The sequence below is a fragment of the Notothenia rossii genome (genome assembly GCF_949606895.1).
Source record: "Notothenia rossii genome assembly, chromosome: 5".
Taxonomy (NCBI): Eukaryota; Metazoa; Chordata; class Actinopteri; order Perciformes; family Nototheniidae; genus Notothenia; species Notothenia rossii.
In genome coordinates this window covers 64,638,186-64,659,644 of record NC_136903.1, presented here as the reverse complement: position 1 = coordinate 64,659,644, position 21,459 = coordinate 64,638,186, and the positions used below count along the sequence as shown (strand labels likewise).

At 39.9% G+C, this 21,459-nt stretch overlaps 2 protein-coding genes across 9 annotated transcripts in view; both read right to left on the bottom strand.

Moving 5' to 3' along the window:
- eif4g3a (eukaryotic translation initiation factor 4 gamma, 3a) overlaps positions 1-7,420 on the bottom strand; it is a 67,911-nt gene extending 60,491 nt beyond the window's left edge. For 5 of the 7 annotated variants that reach the window (XM_079682955.1, XM_079682958.1, XM_079682957.1 and 2 more), the window contains exon 1: positions 6,824-7,419. In XM_079682955.1, the coding sequence (XP_079539081.1) occupies positions 6,824-6,987 (164 nt within the window). In that variant the 5' untranslated portion in view covers positions 6,988-7,419. Of the gene's footprint in view, positions 1-6,823 lie in introns of all 7 variants that reach the window. The other 2 variants (XM_079682953.1, XM_079682954.1) reach the window with 1 other exon arrangement.
- Positions 7,421-8,000: 580 nt separating this feature from the next.
- ece1 (endothelin converting enzyme 1) overlaps positions 8,001-21,459 on the bottom strand; it is a 30,023-nt gene continuing 16,564 nt past the window's right edge. For both annotated transcript variants that reach the window (XM_079682070.1, XM_079682069.1), the window contains 16 exons: positions 18,697-18,909; positions 18,431-18,555; positions 18,200-18,346; positions 17,226-17,291; positions 16,743-16,931; positions 16,045-16,187; positions 15,761-15,875; positions 12,513-12,623; positions 12,328-12,426; positions 12,075-12,152; positions 11,875-11,978; positions 11,432-11,542; positions 10,697-10,764; positions 10,375-10,565; positions 9,509-9,604; positions 8,001-8,960 (listed from right to left, as the gene is read on the bottom strand). In XM_079682070.1, coding sequence (XP_079538196.1) covers positions 8,784-8,960; positions 9,509-9,604; positions 10,375-10,565; positions 10,697-10,764; positions 11,432-11,542; positions 11,875-11,978; positions 12,075-12,152; positions 12,328-12,426; positions 12,513-12,623; positions 15,761-15,875; positions 16,045-16,187; positions 16,743-16,931; positions 17,226-17,291; positions 18,200-18,346; positions 18,431-18,555; positions 18,697-18,909 — 2,033 coding nt within the window. In that variant the 3' untranslated portion in view covers positions 8,001-8,783. The remainder of the gene's footprint in view (positions 8,961-9,508; positions 9,605-10,374; positions 10,566-10,696; positions 10,765-11,431; positions 11,543-11,874; positions 11,979-12,074; positions 12,153-12,327; positions 12,427-12,512; positions 12,624-15,760; positions 15,876-16,044; positions 16,188-16,742; positions 16,932-17,225; positions 17,292-18,199; positions 18,347-18,430; positions 18,556-18,696; positions 18,910-21,459) is intronic.

The following is a 21,459-nucleotide window of genomic DNA, read 5'->3' as shown; positions in this document are numbered from 1 at the left end:
GAGCTGGCCAGCATACAATCAGAGCACTGGGCTCTGGTTTCTGACAGAGGGTGAAAAGAGGTGCTGCAGTACAGGCAGTATGAGAAGAATAAAGACCTTTTGAGCATTACAGCATGTAAACATGCGGAGGAACATAACACATATATCGACCTAAAAATGAGCAAAATGGGGCCCCTTTAAATTGCTCAAAGACAGGTTTTTGTAAGTAGTATACATTACATTTTTATTAGAAAACTCATCATGTTGTGAGGGAACTCAAAAGCAGATGCTAAGCGTAAATAATTACAAATGAATATGTTAACACCAAAAACGTACTATTTACTTAAAAAAATTGTTTAATTTAGCTTAATCGTTCTGTTTCTTTGCTTGAAAAAGTGTTACACACAAACTGCAGTAAATTCTTACTTCGATATAATAGCATTTTTAATGTTGGCGACTACTCCCCATGTAGGTTCAATAGCTGACAGTTAGCAAGAGTGGACGTCCAATTATGCCATTATGACACACTATTACCATTTCATTCTTCGTTGATTTTTGCAGTTTTAAGATTAACTGCTTGTAAAAAATGTTTTCCTATTCATATGTAGGTGATCACGCGGTGAAAACCAAATGTCCTGAGGATCATCAGTGTCAAGTTGTCCACGTGGGTGGGCATGTAAACCAGATGGGAGCTTTTCAGTCAGGCTCTTTTGCATGTAACGGGCACAACCATGAAAGTGGCTGACCGCACTAATTACGGTAGATATTAGTCATTAGTTTGATCTCCATGAATGTTCTGCCTGAGGAGAGGAGGCGAGCACAATGTCAACTTAAAGACTGACAACAGGGACACCGCTTCAGGGAATTAGAGCGTCGTGGGGCTGAAAGATTACCTGCGACATCAAATTGGACAAAACTACATTAATGGCGAGATTCACATTTGACCCCTCGCTGAGAAGAAACACTGTGCACAGAGGAGAGGGTTAAAAGGTGCCTAACTCTAACATTGCCTCACCTTAAGGACACTAGCTAGTTAAAGGGGCCCTATTATGCAAATGTTCAGGTTTCATAATTGTATTTTGTCTATTTTTACATACAAAGTGCATGTTTACATTCTTACATGACTCAAAAAGGTATTTATCTTTCTCAAACCAGAGCCCAGTCTGCTCCGATTGTTTTAACTGGCCGGCTCTGTAGTGATTGCTCAACAGCTTAGAGATGTCCCGTCCCTTAGCGTTTCACGTACAATGCGTTACGCCAGGTGTTACATAGTGATTTAACTATGTCACCGAAGTGAGTGAAGGAGGGGGGGGGGGGGGAAGAGTGTGCGTGAGAGGAAATCCCTCTGGCGTTAACTTTGGGATTTTAGCACTTGCAGACCATTTACTTGCACAAAAACCTATATAACACGCAACATGAAAAAACGCCCCAAGAAGCCAAATAGGGCCTCTTTAAAGTCAAAGGAACACAGGTTCCTTATGACACTGTAAGCAGGTTTTTTGCATTTTAAAATACATTTGGAAAAATCACATTTAAAATAGGATTCATAACTCCTAAACAAGCATAGGCTTCTGTGTAGTTTATCCTTGACAAGGTCAATGTGGGTCTAAAACAAGTCCCCCACCAGAACAGAATACAGATCAATCCTGCTTCTTCTCTGAGGAGATCATAAAGTAGCTTTAACCACTCACCTTTGGCCCTTGATTCAACATTGAGCTGTAAGCCTCATTTAAGAAAGGAGGGGGGGGGGGGGGGTGCTTCATCAGTAGCTTACTGTAAAGCCACTAATGTGCTGATTGTGTGTGAGGGGGGGAGAAGGGGGAAGACAGGAGGAAATACAGCCTTACAAATAGCAGGGGTGTGATCGTGAGGATGATACGGCTCAATAAACTGTAATCTGCTATTATTCCTACCATAAATGAATTACAGCTGTGTATTTTGCAAGCCCTTCCCTGAATGAATCACATGGAACATCCAGGAAAAAGAGGCAGCAGAGGCTCAGAGTGAGAGGTGAGCTCTGTTTCTGCAAAGTTAGCGGCTCTGTAGGTAAATATCAACTAAATCAAACAGTAATATTTGCGTTACTATATATTAACTTTCTAAATGCAGTATACATTTACAAGTACCATGCCTCCTTTAGATGACACAGGCTACCTGGAAATCTGAGAGCAGTGGGTTCAGAGTGGATTCACAGGAAGTAAGCAGAGACGGCCCAGATGGTGCAGACACAAACCCTCCTGCTCCCTGATGGCCCACTGGCCACTGCACGCACTACTGGCCACTGCACGCACCACTGGCCACTGCACGCACGGGAAACAGGGATTCAGTGTGAACTTTAAAAAAGGAGGTAGATTCAGCCATTTCACACCATTTCCTTACATTGATAAATAAAGTTGTATTGTATGTTATTTCATATGGGTAAATCCAAGTTGCAACTCACTTTTAGTTAAAATGACCAAAATGTAGAGCTGCCTTGATTGGTCAACGAGCCAATCAGCAAAAAGTATTCCAAACTATTTAAAAAAGGAATTCATTGTTAAAAATGGCAGAAATTACAGTTTTTAAATGTATGAAATATGTTTCTGTTGTATGTCATATTAAACTGAATAGTTTTGGGTTCAGACACGAGAAAATGTGACATTTCAAGAGGTGATGATATTTAAAGAAAGATATAGTTGGAAAGATAAGATGGACATTTTTCCCTACTTTTGGTCACTTTTATAGACCCAATCATTTAAGACCCATAGTAACACATAGCAGGGTCCAGATTCCCCTATTGCATCTCTGAAACACTGTAATGGTTTGTTAAAAAGTGAAGAATACTTTTAGTTAGTCATTTTCTGTGAAACAAATTGTGAAATTATGAAAAAAATAATGTTGATGACATTGTGTGACAGTTTACAGAATCCAAATCACACTGCCAATAAAATTAAGAATTTGCTTTAAGACATCGCGGCGGAGGCGGAATCACAGGGCGGTAGACGGCAAACAGCAGCCAGATATATACCGCCTGGGTAATGATTTATGTTTGAAATATCAGCAGTACTAGCAAGTGCTAAAAATCGGAAGCATCAACAAAAAAAACCTGCCAGGTTGATTTAGGAGAGAGATCAGTTTTAACTAACAGTTCCAAAGTTAAATTAGAGTTTCGCTATGAAAGTCCCACGAGGACTGAAATGAATATCAACAAGAACAACAGAACAGGGACAGCAGACAGAAATTGTTGGCAAACTTAACTGCAGATGCACACAAATCAAGCAATTGTTTAGCTGCAGTGTTTCGTAACAGTAGATGCAATATTGCATTTGTAAATTTTGAAGCAACGCATTCTTTCTTTCTCCTACAAAACAAGTATTTGCACTGTTTGGCAAATGTTGCAGCACTACTTGCTGACAAGTGGATGTGAACATTCTCAACTTGACCATGGACCTCACAGCATCTTGGTGTGGGTGGGATGGATCGCCAAACAAAGAGTTCACTGCAAATACTGAGGGGTGTAAGAACAGTTGAAAGCAATGTCAGTAAAATAGGAACATGTTGGTTTCAACGATAAGCAACTATCAGGCGTTGATCCAAGATAGAGGAATAAAACAGCAGCAATGATGTGTTTATGTCGCTTCAGATAAAAACCCTGGGAGATCTCTGACAGGGTGCAGAATGTCTTTTCTCGACAGGCCACTCCCTCTCTGTAGAGAACAGTCCTGTATGCTGGCTCATAACAACTCAGCAGTTTATTTATAACATCCCACAGTGAGTATGCTCATGAGAATATCTTCTCACACGGCTGCACGCACCTGTCCTAAAATACATGACTACAGTGCTGTGTGACCAGCCAGCTGGGTACCAACATTACGTAGTGGGATACCAACACGAACACTGGCTCTGACTGTATGCCTGGCTGGCAGGTTCAAATTAAACTTCAGTTTTTTTATTGACAAATTCCTTTTGTCCAAACAGAAATCATTAGGATAGAGAATTAAAATAAGAACTTGCAAAGTTGTGAGAAAGAAAAAGGAGCTAGCCTCTTCAAAGAAAGATGAAAGTGCTGTACCATGAAAGCGGAGGGGTTGGAGAGAGGAGGGGGGAAATGGGGAGAAGCCCTCAGTTTTCTCAGCTGGGCGAGCAATGGGGTGAGGTGAGCTGTGGGGGGATGGAAGGAAATAAGGGGGGGCTAAGGCAGGCTAGGAGACCTGGGCCTTTGTTGGCAGATGGTGGGAAGCGCCACCTTGGCCTCTCGCTCTGAATGCTAAGCAGCACTGCCATTGTTTGACAAGTGCAGCAGCAGACGCATGCGCTGGGTGTTTCTCTGGCAACCAGGAACAGAAACAACCCCCCCCACCAGCACTTCACACATACAAGCCCTTTCCACCCTGCTTCTCTGGACCCCTGTGCATCTCAGGACTCCTCATACACACACGCCAACATCCTCCAAGTGGGAATTCCTATACATTAGGAGCCCAGGCCAGACAGAGCGTAACATGCTCCCACAGTCCTGACCTCTGGTGTCTGGAGAGTGAGGAGTCAGACAAGTGGCGACACTCAGAGGGGCTGTTTTCATGTATGACAAGAAAGTCAAATGCAGTGCTGTCTAAAACAGGATCCAGGGACTATCATAGGGACATGGAAATGACATTGAAGCCCCAGTACAACGCATTCATTCTTGCAACTTTATCAAAAAAAATGTAATCTTTCTGGTAACTCCTACCTCTGCAAAGATAGTAACATAATGAAAAATGAAATCATGCTCTTTTTTATATAGTTAATGGCATTTAACATTTAATAAAATTCAACAGCGCCCCAAAGTCTCGCTCTGAATGCTAAGCAGCACTGCTATTGACCATAGAAACAATACCTATTCAAAAACAAGGCTAATATTGATTCACTTTGTAGAAAAGGTATGTATATGCATGGCTGTTGCATTGAGTCAAATTAAAAGTACATTAGCTAGGTTAACCTTATTAGTTGTAGCCATGTGTATTTGCCTCACTCCCTGCATACATGTGGGGATGTAATGTCATATTCACCAAACATTGGACATTTTAGATTTCATTTATATTGTGGTCATGAATTATGATACAACTCCCAACCAATGTATTCTGTCAAATTTAGTAAAGAGGACGGACTAATTAATCTCTTAATCACATTTTAAGAAATATAGCCATAATTGATGTAACCATCGTATTCCACTTTATGGCTGTCTAATGCCGTCTACCATAGGGTTGCCCCTGTTCATTTAACAGCAACACAGTTGCTATTTCATTAGAAGATCAATAGCCAGCACTTCATCCAGACGTCCATTATTCCATAATGTTGATAACCAATATAAGGCTGATTACTTTAAACAATGTGAAAGTAAAGCTTAGCAAGAGTGAACAAACCAAAAAGCCATATTAAAAATGTTTGTGATTTCTCTTCTTTAAAAAAGGAGCATTTCGTTTTTTCTAATGTTTATGTATTTCTATACCAGCCTAACAATGCATCCATTGAGAAAATTAAGAGGGTTTAATTATGTACTCAACTGGTAGGCACTTCACATCATACATCTAAAAGTAGGTTAAGCAAATTTCAGAAGTCTGGAGAGTCAAAAGAGGACACGGCACAACAAATAAAGAGACTATTATCTTCTGTGTTGCTCTTGAGTTGCTCAGCTAACCCACAAACAAATCAAAAGCACACTTTAGGCAAGACAGTTCCATACTGCCACCTGCCATAACCAGCTACTTACTGCCCCTTGCAGATGTCAGAAACACAGGACGGCTGTAAACCTGGGTGGCAGGAAATCAGGTTGAGACATCACAACCCAAAGCCAAAACCACAACAGAAGCTGTCAGATCACAAAAGACATCTCTCTGCCTCTGACAGGCAGGAGGCGTCAACCTAATCCTCTCTTTCACTTGTGCCACCATACTGTAAATAAAACAGGAGGTGACAACCACAGTGAGTGTATCACTATGTAAACTCAAAAGTAAAGGTGTATTTTGGGGCAATGACAGTGCAAACCCACGACACTGAAAGTCTGATTTACTGAATTACAGTTCATATTTGGAGACATGTTTCTGGGAGAACCCAATTGTATTACCTGGTAATGTAAACAAACAGTAAATATCAAAATGTATGTCACTGTCGAGTTACTTTCTAACTGCTAATGTATACATGCTGTCATCATTAGAGCTCAACGGCCCAAACACTGACAGGCCTGCTTAGGTGCATAGGAGCACCTCTTTAAATGCTAAGTTCATGTTAAATGTAAAGGGGGTGTAATTCCCACAAACCGTGCCTTATACAAGCTAACGTGAGCCCCCTGAAAAGAATGAAGCTTTACTGCTTACATTCACTGAGTTGTACAATTGCTAGCCATGGTGGCTACCCTTAATTTAGCAGGCTGGCACGGTAACTAGGCTACCGCACCTTGCTAGCCAGCACCGGTAACTGAACAAAGCCGGTAACCGGTGTCGAAAGCCTTATAGCTTGCCGGTGATGGCTATTTTATATACCCATTAATGTCACTTCATCTATATTTGATTGTATCCCACTACATTCGAGTGACAGCTTTATTAAATCACACACGTAAGTAGAAACAATAGCATAGCGCGAACTCCCGAAATCCAAACTGACATTTCCGTTAGCTTCATTAATAACCGGCTTGATAAGCTAACGGTAGCATACTTAGCTATCTAATTGTCCCCTCCCATCCCAGCTCCCTCCAAACGAAACCATCATCCCCGCATCAAACCTGTTATCTGCCGCTTATAAAATAAGCAGAGCGTGCGTGTTACTGTCTTAAAATAAGAGTGAAATGCACAAAATCACAAACAATGTCCATGTTACCCAAGTGAAAGGATACTGAGGTGGTGGTAAAGCACCGGGCTGAGGAGCTGTTGGGGCTCCCGGCGGCAGAGACACGGAGGTCAGGGTAGCCCGCAGTTGGCTCGACGGAGAGGGGCCACTTCCAGGTCCGCTAACTGCGACAGCGGCGGTTTTGGGGACCACTTTCGGTGGCAAACTCATCGCAAAAAAATCAACAAATAAAAACAATACCTTAATAAATACTGATACAAACAACGCCTAGCTTGCATACATAGAGCAAGCGTAGCAGATTCTTGAAGCAGGCCCCAAATCCCTTTAACGAACTGGGATAACGAAGCACGAATAGCAACACAAACGTATTTTTTTCATGGAAAGTCGCTGTTCGGATCAGCGGTGCTATTCATGGGGACGGTGGGAGGTTTAGCCTCCCTCGTCCGTCCGGAACCTCCGCGGATCCGGCTCGGTTCCTTTTCTTTCAAAAATATAATCGCCACAATCTTCTACCTCTGTTGGCGATCTACCTTTTCTTCTCGGCGCGTATTTTTTCTATCATTTTTTCCTCACAGAGATGAGAGACTTCGCCAACATGGCGTTGCGGCCGCTTCCAGCAGTCCGGGCAGGACAGATGATTCGGCAATTCTCGGCCAGCTACGGATTCGCTCGGCTAATCAACTAACCTACAATCAGATACAGATAGCAGGCATGGCTCATGTGTCCACAACATTTTTGAAATACCTATTTTTTTCTTTTTTGATTGATCTTGCGTGTCTTCAATTTAGATGATACGATTATAGTAAAAACTTTTTATAACAACATATAATTGATCATTGCAAAATAGCTCATTAAGAAGCAAAATAATAAATAAGTAATTTTAATCAAATCAACTTGCACTATTATTTTAGCAATGTGCGTGTTTGCATGGACAAAATCCTTCATTATTCAGCTATTTACACAGTATAGTTTTAAACTAATCTGCACCAGCAGCAGGACTATAACATGGGTGTGTTATTAGCGCCATCTATCGTTCTTCTCACTGCTTCGCATCTGCAGGTCAGCAAGACAATTCCTCATGAAATGTACTGCAATCTGCAATATGTTATTTTAAGTGATCTGGGGCATTGGGTCCTAGTCTTTATTAATCTAGTATAACATCTCTGTACGACAACAAATGTGGATGTAAGCTCACGCAAAAAAACAAATGTGTGACAGAAACGTTTTTTTAAAGATTGGTTTTACTATACAAAATATTTTGTGACAAACACTTAATCTTGAATAATTGTTAAGGACCATAAATTCTGCAAGAAGAAAAGTAGTAACTGTTTTGCAGGAAATGTCTTAATTCCAAACAGCAGCAACGGAACACAATTTCATGTCAGCATCTCTATAAAATTTAACGGTTTGACCAGATAGTACATAAAATATTTGTAATTCAGCTTTAAAATGAATTATTAAAATGTAATTACAGTTACTGTAGTTTTAGACAAATAACAACATTCTTAATTAACATTAAGAGTTGTCCGTTTCATTAGATTAAAAATCTTGCAGGTCCCTGTTTCACTTTCATATAAAAAATTGTGAGCATAAATAAAACACAATAACAATAAATTGTAGAAGATCTAAGCACAGTGAAAAGTTACAGGAAAAAGAAAGAGCCCTTTGCTTATTTATCACCACATGTGACAAACAAGCAGCTGACAAGATTTGAGAGTGGTTCCCCCATTTTCTGTAACCATTTTTTGGATTTCCAGTGTTCAAAAAGCGCATTCATAGTTACATTTAATTCAGGGAAAGCTGCTAGCTTAAACCAACAGGTCTTTTGGAGAAGCACTGAAGATTGCAATCCTGCATGCAAAGCAGGCACATTCTGTCCTGATAAGGATCCTGATAAGCATTAAGTGGTAAGGCAGAAGGACTTTCAGTGGTTCTTGCGTTCCCCGTCAGTAGAGACTTTGTCATTCCTTTCTCCCCAACGTCCATTTTCTCCTTGCTGATAAACATCACCAAAGCTCACACTTGTGTTTAGGGTTCATAGGAGCGTCTGCTTTGCAGCCAAAGTGCTTTGAGAATTCTTGTGAATTGGAGATGGTGCCGATGACTCTGAATCTGGATGGACTGTGAGGATCTGTGATGACGCCTTCATGTGAGCTTTCAGGTGTCCTGACAGAGCACCATACCTGCAGCAAAGATAAAGGACACAGAGACACACAATTAGGGATTCATGTTTCCGCCTAGCTGTTTAAAAAAATAACATGGAGAATTGTAAGGAGATTTATAAAGAGTTTGGATTGAATTTATTCCGGTTAGGTTGAAGTTATTCATTTAAATATGTTATTTATGTAGGCTTTTTTCCCATTTATTTGCAAAGGAAGAAAGTTTGTTTGTGCTCATCTTGAATCCAAGTTTGACATAGGAGCAGTACAGGAGGCAATGTGTACAAGTGTGAGGAGGAAACTTAAAACCTACAGAGGACTAACACTGAGATGGATCTTTCCAGCATTTAAATATTGGAAAAATGTTTGCAGATTTATACAGTATGGATTTTTCAGAAGAGGGAAAGGGTGTTGATTTCTCTAAAACCCCATCAGATTAACCACAAATTATTATTTGTAGAAGAGTTTTTATGTCTTAAAACGTGTCTGGAGAGTAGCGTTAAGAAATGTTGTAAAACCAGCATTAATATTAGCACTATTGAGTAAAAGGAAATAATTTCAGGGATACAAACCTGTGCAAATCCTACAAAGAATAGCTGATCGTTCGTCATCCCAAGTGCAGGCAGCGTGGCCTCCTCACCGTTCTTTTTGACCCAGTTCACATAAGCCTTTGAATAAAAAGAAATGATCCTGTTACTAGCATGCGGTCCCTGTTTTGCTTGTGTAAAAGTGTAAAATGATACACCAAGGGGGAAAAGAAGATCCATAGTGTTAACTCCCTCTGGTTTACATGTGCCACATAATGCAGGCTGTTTTTGCTTCCATATGATTTGCTCCTCTGCTTCACAGCTTATGACCTTTCATTACATGGAAAGAATGTCTGCATGTGAAGAAGTAACCAGAGGCTGACAAGGCCACTCATAGCCACCTGTTGTATTTCCAGGCTTTGCTGTAAACCAGACAAGTTGCTTTTTCCAATACCGATGAATGAATGTGACCCACAACGGCCTTGAAGAATAAATGAATGCAGGGGATAATAATCGGATCTGTCTGGAAAGATTTCTGACCTTTTGAACATGCAATCTGACAATGTTGCTTTAGTAAACATAACAGCAGCAGTCTGACCTTAACCAAATAAATAATAATAGATCAGACTTAATTTAAATTCTCCTTTGAGTTGAATTGTGTGTCTCCATCGTTAAATGGAAGGGACAAACAGAAAAACATTAAAGCCCCAGCATTTGATATGTTTGTGTGCATGTAAATGGTCTGCAAAGGGTGAAAAGAGGTGCTGCAGCATTGGCAGTATGAGAAAAATAAAGATCTTTTTTAACATTAAAGCATGGAGACATGTCACAGTAGATGAACACAAAATAGAATGATGAAACCTGGAAATAAGCATAATTGGGCCCCCTCAAGCTTCCTATAGATATCAGACCTTGTAGGCGGCCTTGAGTCCACCGTTGTCAGCGATGTTCTCTCCCAGGGTGTGTCTTCCATTCAGAGGCTCTTTGTTGATGCTGTAATTTCCGTATTGCTCCACCATGCAATGAGTCTGCGTCTTGAAGGCCTCTACTGAGGAATTCTTCCACCAGGGACGCAGGTTTCCATCTTTGTCGTATTCCCTCCCTTTAAAAAAAGAAAGAAGAAAAGTGTAAGGTGTCACTGTATTCTCTGCCAAATCAAGCACACAGACATTGAAGGTTTTATTTGACATGCATTTAAATGTAAAGAATCAAAATGGAAAGCCTTTCACCAACCTTGGTCATCAAAAGCATGAGTCAATTCATGTCCCATGACGACGCCAATTCCCCCAAAGTTAAGAGCTCTGAAAAAGTGTAAAAAATATACCTTTATGACCCCCAATGAATACATTTCAACGTGTTTGTATGTCCCACAAAGATGGTTAAAGCAACTGTCTGAGGAAGCATTTTTGACATTGTTCAATTTATTGCCAGTTAGATAAGTAGATTGATACCACTCTCATATCGGTTTGATCAATATGAAGCTGCAGCCAGAGGACAGCTGGCTTAGCAAAAAGACTGTAAACAAAATCCACACACCAGCACGACCAATTGATATCTTGTTTAATCTGTGTAAAAGAAAAAGTGAGTTCTTTCGATCCCCTTTTTTGCTGTTGCCCTCATCTCAGATCAGCAATTCAAATTTAATCAAATCAATACATATTCAAAAAGAAAATCAATGAAGTAAAACAGAATGGCAAATCAGTCTGATTACCATTTTATATCTGCTGCACCCCACAGTACACTCATGTTTAGTTTAAAAACAGCTGCTGAAGGCAATGTCCTGTGGAGAATGCTTTTTACTACTAGTATTGATTTAAACTTCACTGTTGTTTTAATACCATGTTTTTTGTATACTGCTTTTATGGTTCTGTGAATTAAAGACAGTGCTCCACCTTTTTTCTATATTATTCTAAAACAAATCCATCCAGCATGATTGTTTGAGCCTGAAATGCGATGCAGAAGACATACTTAGGCCAGGAACGACTGTAAAACGGAGCCTGAAGGATTCCTGCAGGCAGAACCATCTCATTCTTCGTTGGGTTGTAATATGCATTCACGGTCGGAGGAGTCATGCTCCACCTGTAAAAGAAAAACAAGGAACACGCAGGACCAACATGTGAGGCTGACATCAAGGTCACAACAAATTCAGAATATTGATTCTTCCCTCGCTACTGTGCCGGGCAGACTGCAGATCAGTTTGAAATGCATGGGAAACCCTCGTCAGCCTAATTAGAGACAAGGCTCAGGTCAGCGGAGGGAAGTTGGTTGCCTGGGAACATTTGTGGATGGATGGCAGCATTATTCTGCTGAGTCAGTATAATGGGAATGTGCCCCCAACGGAGCGTGTAACCTTGTCTCTGGCCGAGCGGGGCTGGAGGGGGGGGGGATGAGGGTAACCAGGGGCAACTCACTGGTTTCTGTTGGGAGTTTTCCTCAGCTGGTCCGCAGTCACTCGGGCTGAGAAGTTGTAGTACTGCATGACATTTTGGAAGTAGAATTCGTTCACCACCTCAAACTAAAAGAGAGGAATCAGAAGTGTAATTTGGTGTTTTAGTGAGACATTATGTGATGAACAAAAGTAACAGGATGATACAGTTCCACATTTACCTACATCATTGAACACTTTGTCCAGCTTTGTGGAGTTCATGATGAACTCTGGATATCCAACCATGTTGTATATTGCATCCGCCTGTAATATATAAAGAAAAACTGCATAAGACACATTTTTACACCAGGTGGCAGTGCTGTAATTCCCACCCACTTCAGCACACAACAACAGAACTCATTCAGATGTTAATGTCTCCCTGAAGCAGGAGTTGGAAAATGTTTTGAAGGGGGAATAAACATCATCTTTCTTATCCTACCTTTTCTTTGGCTGCTTTTTTTGTCTCCGAATCCATCCAGCTCACATCTTTCAGGCTGTCCTCAAACGCCCATTTAATCTCTGCAACCATATCCTCAGCCTGGAGCACAGAAGGGACAAAAGAGAGTCAAATCATCTCACACAGCAGGAGCAGCTTTTGTGAGGGGAAGACTTTGAAATGCTTACAATGGTCTTGCTGTCTTCGGGAAAGGTGTCTTTGACAAACATGGCTCCTAGAGCGAAGCCCAGGGCGCTGTCTGTGTCGCTGACGCACAGCTTCCAGCGTGGAGAGCAGCTCTGCAACACAAGATCAACAAGTCGAGATACGTTAAGGAAAATTGCTTCATCAGTGTAGTGAAGATGCAACACTTTCGAATTTCCTTTTAGTCTGGAATTGTATTGTTGTGTCACATTTAGTTTGACCCCATTTGTTAGTCACTGTCTACATTTCCCAGAATGAACATGTAGCCGTGGGGCTTCATGTGTAGGTGGAGAGAACTGTGGTGATGGTTAAACAGAAGTGAAAAGAAAGCATTACAGTAAACATGTTCCTACTGAGACAACGCAGTCTAATAATAGATATTTCTCCTGCAAAGCCCTCTGAAAGTTTGGTGATCGGGTCAATCTGTTCCAGCTTCAAGCACAGTGCATGCTGGGATAGGGGCCCCCCATGACTCTAAACTGGATAAGCATGTATTAACATTTGTTTTATCCCTATATGTAAAGTGGGGACCCATAATCTATGGGTATTGGTAATAAAGTAGTTTTTCAGACATCAAAACAGAAATGGATAAGAAGTGTTGTTTTTTAGACTTAAATCAAATGACGTAACAAACTGAGGAGCCATTGTGTAGATTCATTTTACAGAAGGTTGTTATCTCTCTGTGGGCTGAAAGACAAAGTGTTCTCTCTAAAGGACTGAGTGCTGGGTTTTTTGTTGAGTCAAAAATGGCAACAACACCCTTAATGTCATTTACACTCATGGCTGAGGAAATGCAAGCAAGCAACCAACAAAACACCTACTAAATGAAAAAAGACCGAGGAGTCATTTCAGCACAGATAATGGTCAAGGACTCATTTTAAATCAGCAGTTTCACTTAACGCTCAACTTTACCTTGACATTGCTCTACATGTCATTAACTAAAAAAGTATGTTGATTATTTCTTTTTTTCTGAAATGTTCAAAAGCAGTGTCTCACCAACACAGTCTCACGGCATTTCGTGTTATAGTCACGAAATGAATCTATTGATTCGTGTTCACCAACACGATTTCCCCATTTTTTTCGTGTCACACAGAACGATTTTAAAAGCAATGTAAATAATAACAAATTAGAAGGAAAAACAGATACAGATTTCAGTATTCTGACACAGAACGATTTTAGAAGCAATATATTTATATTGGTAGTATGTTTCGTGCCTACACCAAGTAATAACAAATTAGAAGGAAAAAAAGATGACAAAAAAATACAGATTTCAGTATTCTGAGGCTCTGAGCCCCATTTCTTTTCCTCGCGGATGGCAAACTCAGACATTATACAATTTAAAATGAAAAGGGATAGGGTTAGGCTTAGGGTAAGATATTGAGTAATACATGATTTTTCTGAACCACACAGCTTCCGGTCTTCCAAGACCCGACCGGACAAAAAGACGTGGTGCAGGCACGAAACATACTACCAATAGAAATACATTGCTTTTAAAATCGTTCTGTGTGACACGAAATAAATGCGAAAATCGTGTTGGTGAACACGAATCAATAGGTACAATACATTTTGTGACTATAACACGAAATGCCGTGAGACTGGGTTGGTCTCACACGCAACCAGTTAATTCATTTACAGCATGTAAAAGAAAATCCCTATGTGACAAAGTGATTATCAGGTGAAAGGAAGGAAAAGTACAAAGTGGGATGTATGTATACATAGATAAAGAGGAAACAGGATCAGAGTGAGGAAATGAGGAGCATTCTGAGCAAGCAACAAGAAGTTGTAAATGTGTTCACATAGGCAAAAAGAGAATCAGCGGCACTCTCACATAAAACAGACATACATAGAGAGCTTGGGTTTGTTTTAACAGCTTAACCCTATTTTAAAACAATGTCAGGGGAACAGGATAGTGCAGTTATTTAAATGTACACTAAGACAGGATATGGATTTAAGTATTAATATATTTGACTACGTGTCTAATTAAAGAGGTCCTATTATGTTTACTTTCAGGTTCATATTTGTATTTTGTGCCTCTACTGTGAAATGTTCAAATGTTTTAATTAAATGTGCAAAAAGCGCTTTATTTTTCTCATACTGCCTGTGCTGCAGCACCTCTTTTCACCCTCTGTCTGAAACCAGAGCCCAGTCTGCTCTGATTGGTTAGCTGGCCGGCTCTGTTGTGATTGGCCAACTGCTTAGAGATTTGCCACCGTACAATGTGTTGGAGAGCTAGTCTATAGAGGCGTGTGGGAAGGAAACTCTCCCTGGAGGGAACTTTGGGATTTCTGCCTTTGCAGTCCATTTACATGCACTAAAACCTATATAACACACTGCAGAAAAGGAACAAAAAAACAAAAGCATAATAGGGCCCCTTTAATATCTCAGTTCACTCATTTAAAGTGTTATATAAAGTTATTAAAAGTGTAGTTGCATCTTGCAATCATTTCAGATGATTAACTGTGGAATTAAGTTAAAGGTCTCTATGAGTGTTGCTTTCACCCCAACACAATAAAGCTGAAAATAATTGTAGTTGTGGTGCTCAATTCAACAGCAACACTTCTGCCCAGAAACAATATTCCAACAACTGGAAAATACAAGGACCTTGCTTTGAATAGTTTTTATTGGAACTATTTATTTGGTAACAGACAGTTCCAATGAAAACTGATTGAGACATTGTTTCTGGACAAAGCACACACACTCATATATGCAACAAAATCAGATTTGTTCAGCAAAATGTAGCTGTGTTAAGTAGCTTTCTCATTTAAAATCTCTTATCCTAAATAAGGAAACGAGGTTTCCTGTTTACATATAGATTAAGAACGCAGGTTAACAAGGTTAGCCATAAAACACTGATTGATATTTTAAAACTCTTGTTAAAAAAGAATGTTGCTTCTCAGTTAGCGCACATTTCTTCCTGCATTCAGTAAAAAAGTCTCTGCAGTGTCAAAGACACAAGAACAAGAGGTCAAGTGAGAAGCTTTCCAACATGTTAGTGGTTTGGCTCTGGGCCATTCCCCCTGCCAGTATAAACCCGGGCTTCTAAAAGCAGAATGATAATGACAAAACCTCAAGTCACGTACAGATAGTATCTAGTCTACAAACATGCTAAAAATACCTTATCTGGATTAGAATCTTGCACAGATTTGTTGGACTCTATCCCATCCCACTGTTAAATCTATCTGTGTCATACTTGATTACAGTGACTGTAAAGTACCTTCATTTAATGTCTCACCTTCTTTGTCCCGTACATGACCTCAAGGAAGCGCTGCTCTGCATCCTGGAACCTTTGGTCCAAAATGGACACCATCTTCCTCACCACCTTCATTATCATGTAGTTGTTGAGTAGGCTAAAAAGGAAATATCAAATCCATTGTTTAGTTGCCTTATGTCAGCGTGATTGCTTACCAATGAGCCTTTCAGTAAGGAGGGTTTATGCTAGTGATTATTTAAAAAGAAATTGTAACATGCAAAATGTATTTCATGCATAAAAGTATAAATGCTTATACAATATCTGACCTTTTATTTGTTTTGAGTATGAGTTCCGAAACTTGCTGGAGGTATTCTTTGGCATAAACAACTACTGGCTCTGACTCGTTGAGTTGCACAGGAGCAAACACTTCTGTGAGGTATGGCATCCAGTCAACTGCAGGAACCAGAGTCTGCAGAAACACAGATAAAACACAAACATTGAGACAAAGTCTAGCTTTTACAATGAATGTGAATATTTACATTTATGTTATTGCATAATTTAGCTTCACACTTTTTACCATGATTTATAGAATATTATTATCTTATCTTTTCAGGTTCATATTTGTATGTTTTCCTCTTCTGTGACATGTTTCCATGCTTTAATGTTTAATGTTATTTCTGCAGCACCTCTTTTCACCCTCTGTCTGAAACCAGGGCCCAGTCTGCTCTGATTGGTTAGCTGGTCTACTTTGTCTTGATTGGTCAAACGCATAGAGATGTCCTGCCCATTAGCCTATTACTTTTTATGTTTGGAGTGCTAGCCAAAAGAAGCGCGAGTGTTACATAGTGATGTCACTGTGTTACGGAAGTAAATAAAGGAGTCTAATTATCCAATTTAGCCTTTGCAGACCATTTACATGCACGAAAACCTATATAACACACTACAGGAAAGGGAAAACCCCAAAACACATAATAGGGCCCCTTTAAGATCTGTATATTCTTGTTTAATGTGGGGGATTGCTCACCGACAGATCTTTGGCCTTCATCTTGTGGTAGATGAGCTCCTCGTCTCTTCTCTCGTCCTGAGGGACTGTGATGTTGGCCAGGGTGGTTTCAAAGTCCACGATCTCAAGCATCAGTGATGAAGAAGTCTCTTCGGAACCACCAAGAAGAACCCCCAATTCCACCAGGAAGTTGAGGTATGCTGACAGATACTGTAAATCCATATCAGGCAGTGCAGAGGGGGGGATGTGGGGAGACAAGGGACGTGTGTGTGTGTGTGAGAGAAAAATCTATCAGGAAACTAATCCTAAACTATGCAAACATAAGCTACTATGCAGAGTTGATTTCCACCCTGCGGCTGAAATATTTCTCTTTTAATATTTCCTTATTTTCATTGTAGAAATTCCAGATCTTGATGAAATGATGAGCTTTAATATCCTTTACTTTTACGGTCCAACTTTGTAGGCGCTTTACCAATGTAAAACAAGCAATTTGCCCACAAGTACCTTTTCATTTGCTGTTTTGTTGAGGTAGTAATCCCGTGAAGGTAGCCCCAGGCTGGACTGATCCACCTAGATTTGAGAAAAAACATTTATGACATACAGTTCAGCCTCCATCTCAACCCCTCACAATGTACCTTCTGTTTTCATTCCTGCGCTGCCAGCATGCAGCCTCAAAGAAGATGCTTGCCAAAGACCATATCTGTGCTATTTGTTACGTTCTCATGACACCCTGCAGGGGAATTAACTCTTGTGCCAAACTGTCTATGTGAAACCAGGACCCCCCTGATAATGAGTGGATTGGCACCAAAATATCAGATTATTCTATTATATTCTAGTTTATTCTGTATATTATCATATTATGTACTCGCTAGATAGATAGATATATTTGTATTGTTAATATCTATAGACTTACTGTTTATGTTTTTTTTTGTTAACTAATCATTATTATATTATGTATAGTCGTAGTAGTAATACTAGTAGTAGTAGTAAGAGGATTTAAAAATCAACCCAATTAACTGTAGGGTTTCTTTGGACGTTTTTCCCTTGCCGGCTGTGAGGGTCCAAGGACAGAGTGTATCATATTCATTTTCTGTACGACTGTAAAGTCCACTGAGACATACAGTATGTAAAATGTGTGATATTGGACTGTATAAATAAACTTTGATTGATTGACCGATTGAAATATATCTTGGTAGAAATTGGTAGAAGTGTAGAATAATTACAAAAACTGTTATACAATTCAAAAAATAAGTGTTTTCAAGAAATATAAATATACAAAACACAAGAATATGAAAAATGACACCCAAAAAATTTGAAAGTGGGAGAGCTGTGCAGCTTTTTATGTAATTTTTAATCTAAAATCTAAAATTTTTAGTCTAAAATAATGTGGTAAAAGGTTTTTAGTGAAAAAGCACTTTCTGAGATGTAAATATATAATTTCCCATTAATTCATAACATTTTCGCCCCTGTCCTCTCACCTGGATGATGTTGCTGTTGGAGTTTTTGGAGTCGGTGCTGACAAACACTGTGAAGAACGGTGAGGTGCGAAAGTTGGCTGACACCATACGCAAAACTTCCTGGAAGTTGTCCTTGTCCCAGTCTCCGGTCAAGGACCATCCTCCTAACTGAAACAGGAAATGTAAAGGCCGAGGCTCAGAGAAATGATGAAGTGTTTGATGTCTGATTGCTTTAGTAAAAAAGAAACATACCTGGTTGATAAGCTCCTGTAGTGGCTTTGCTCCTAATTCTTCAATCTTGCTCTCATTCATGCAGGCCTGATAATATTTCTGGGCCTTCGCCTCAGACTTACTCAGACCTATTATTGTTGTGTTTTCTGCCCAATAAAAGAAGTGAAATGAATTACAAGAATGAAAGACAAGCCAGTTTCCCCAGCTGTGCCCAATGAGCCAGAGAAGAAAAACTCATCACATCTCTGCCCGGGTGAAGGCAGCTGAGCCCACTCAAAGAGTCTTACCTAATAAATGCTTCATCACAAGCATGTTGTTCTCCCAGAGGTTGCTGAAAGGTCCCCAGCGGGACTTGCCCTCAGGCAGGGGGTTGTTCTTCACCCAGCCCCCGCAAGCAAAGTTGTAGAAGTCATGGCAGGGGTCCACAGATCGATCCAGGGCCCCCATGACTGCACTGGCCACAGTAATGCACGGCTCTGATAGACACAAGCCAGGGTGAGCTGCAGGGGGAAAGACAAAATTAAAACATGTTTACTTTATGGATAGTTTTTATAAACTCTTTGGTTTCTAAGGACCACAGTGGGTAAATATTTCCTGGTAGGTCATTTGAGTTTTCAGAACATCTGGAAACAATTATTTTATGAGAAGTACCAGGGAAGATAAATATAACCTGGAGGGAATATCTCTTCTAGTAGAAATATTTTTGAAATAATAAGCCGAAAAGTGAGATATTTTCTTTATAGAAGGAAATGTCACACGTGTGGTGAACTACTAACAATTGATTATGTTGTCCTAATTATCCAAATGTTCAGATTCATATTTGTATGTTGTGCCTCTATAGTGACATGTCTCCATGCTTTAATGTTCAAAAAGCTCTTTATTTTTCTCATACTGCCTCTGCTGCATCACCTCTTTTTACAATCTGTCTGAAACTAGAGCCCAGTCGGCTCTGATTGGTCAGCTGGCCAGCTCATCTGTTATTGGTGAGTAGTCCAACCCTTTAATATTTTACGTACACTATATTTCAGGGCTAGCCAATAAAAGAGTGTTACATTGTGATGTCATTATGTTTTGGAAGTAAACAAAGGAGTCCAATGGAGGCGTTTTAAGGCAGGGGGGGGTGGAGTGTGTGGGAGGGAAACCTTTGGAGCGCATTTACAAGCATTACAACCTATATAACAGACTACAAAAACAAGGGAAAACACACAAAAAGGCCCCTTTAAATGGTTAAATTTAGTGAATGTTTGGGATGATGGATTAATTAATTAATTAAAAACAAAGTTTAAGTCAGCCACTTTGCTTGAACAAGGTATTTTACTGGCTCGTAATAAATGTGATTGCTCTTTATGTGTGTAGAGTACAATATTGTTAAGCAAACGCCATTAGGGCAGCACAGAGGCTTTTGTCAGCTCTGTGCTACTTCATAAGGTTTAAACGCAAAAGCTGTTTAACAGGAAGAGCTTTACAAAACTATCAAGAGTGTTTAGAGAAGTGCCAGTACTGAACAACTCCAGGGACCACTCAACTCTAATACTGGACTTACAGTAAAGACTTTCCCCATCTGTCCATATAAGGTCAATAACAGATCCGGTGACAATGTTACGAGCAGGGATGAGTTAAGTACCCTGAGGAGAATTCATCCTTGTTCCTCTTATTATTTAAAAGTGTGACCTGGCATGGGGTTCTGAATGGGAGGAAGTCACATTAGGTTTCCCATGGTACATTTGAGGAAACAAGCACAGATGAGACCCCGCCTGGATGTGATGGTAATTCCACAAGACCTTTTTCCGTAATGAACAAGCTCTAGGGAGAGATTTAGAGAGGTTTTTTTTATAGGCAGCTTAGCTGAAGCTTTAAAGACAGTACTTAGTATTATTATAAAAAAGGTTATGCTCAGCATTTGAGGAATAGTTTGGCATTTGGAAAAAGTGCCTTTGTTGAAGACAGTTAGGTTATATCAAGAATAATGACACTCTTAAGCCTTTTCAGTAAATGTGCAGCTACAGTGTAGCTGCAGATCACAGATAAGAGGGATAGCCTAGCCCAGGGGTGTCAAACTCAATATCATCATGGGCCACATCAGTATTTTGGTTGCACTCAAAGGGCCGGTTGTAACTTTAAGACTATATAAAAATACGTATGTAAATATTTAATATATATAAAATAATGTATTATATTACATTATTGCCTCTGCATTGGATTATTATCGGATTAGGTAATAACTTCATAATTAACTACGTCTAAAAGCAGAAGTCTAGGGCAAATAATTGCAAGTCTGTTCAGTGAGAATGTCACAAAATGATTTAAAAAGAAAAGCCAAATTCTGAAGAAAAAATAAATAAACAAAAAGTGATATTTTGGAGAGAAAAAAATCTAATTCTGAGAAAAAAATAAAATTTGAGAGGCATTGTGGGACATGTAGTTTATGGGCAACGTGCTTCTGTGAAGTAGCATGTTACCATATAATAAACATATTATAGTTTTTGGCAAGCTCTTATGGGGCCACAGAAAATGAAGTTGCGGGGCAGATTTGGCCCGCGGGCCTTGAGTTTGACACCCCTGGCCTAGCCTAAAGACTGTAGGGTTAGCCTAGTCTAGCCTAAAATAAAAAGACTGTAGGGTTAGCTTAGCTTAGCCTAGCCTAGCATACAGACTGTAAACATGGGAAGCAGTTAGCATAGCTCTGTCCACAGGTAACACAATCTGATACAAAAAATGTTTCTTTTGTGGCAAATGTTAGTCATTCTTGAACCCTGAGAGCAGAAAAGACTGAAAAGAGTCAAGGGAAGGTTATAAAAGTTAACAGCATTTAATTACACAAAAGATGCGGTGATGTACAATGAGATTGCAAGCTGGATGCGCTCTCCACATGTGTTCGGTCAGCCGAGGTCAGGAAAAAGAGATCGATTCTTGGCTTGCTCTTCCTGTTGTCATCTGTGGTCTTCTGGCGTCGACGGGTCCAATGCAATTCCTGCCTTTTTCTATTGCTAAATTACATAATTCTGATGTCTGTGGTTATTTAAACATTCCCTGATAAACGTTATTTATGC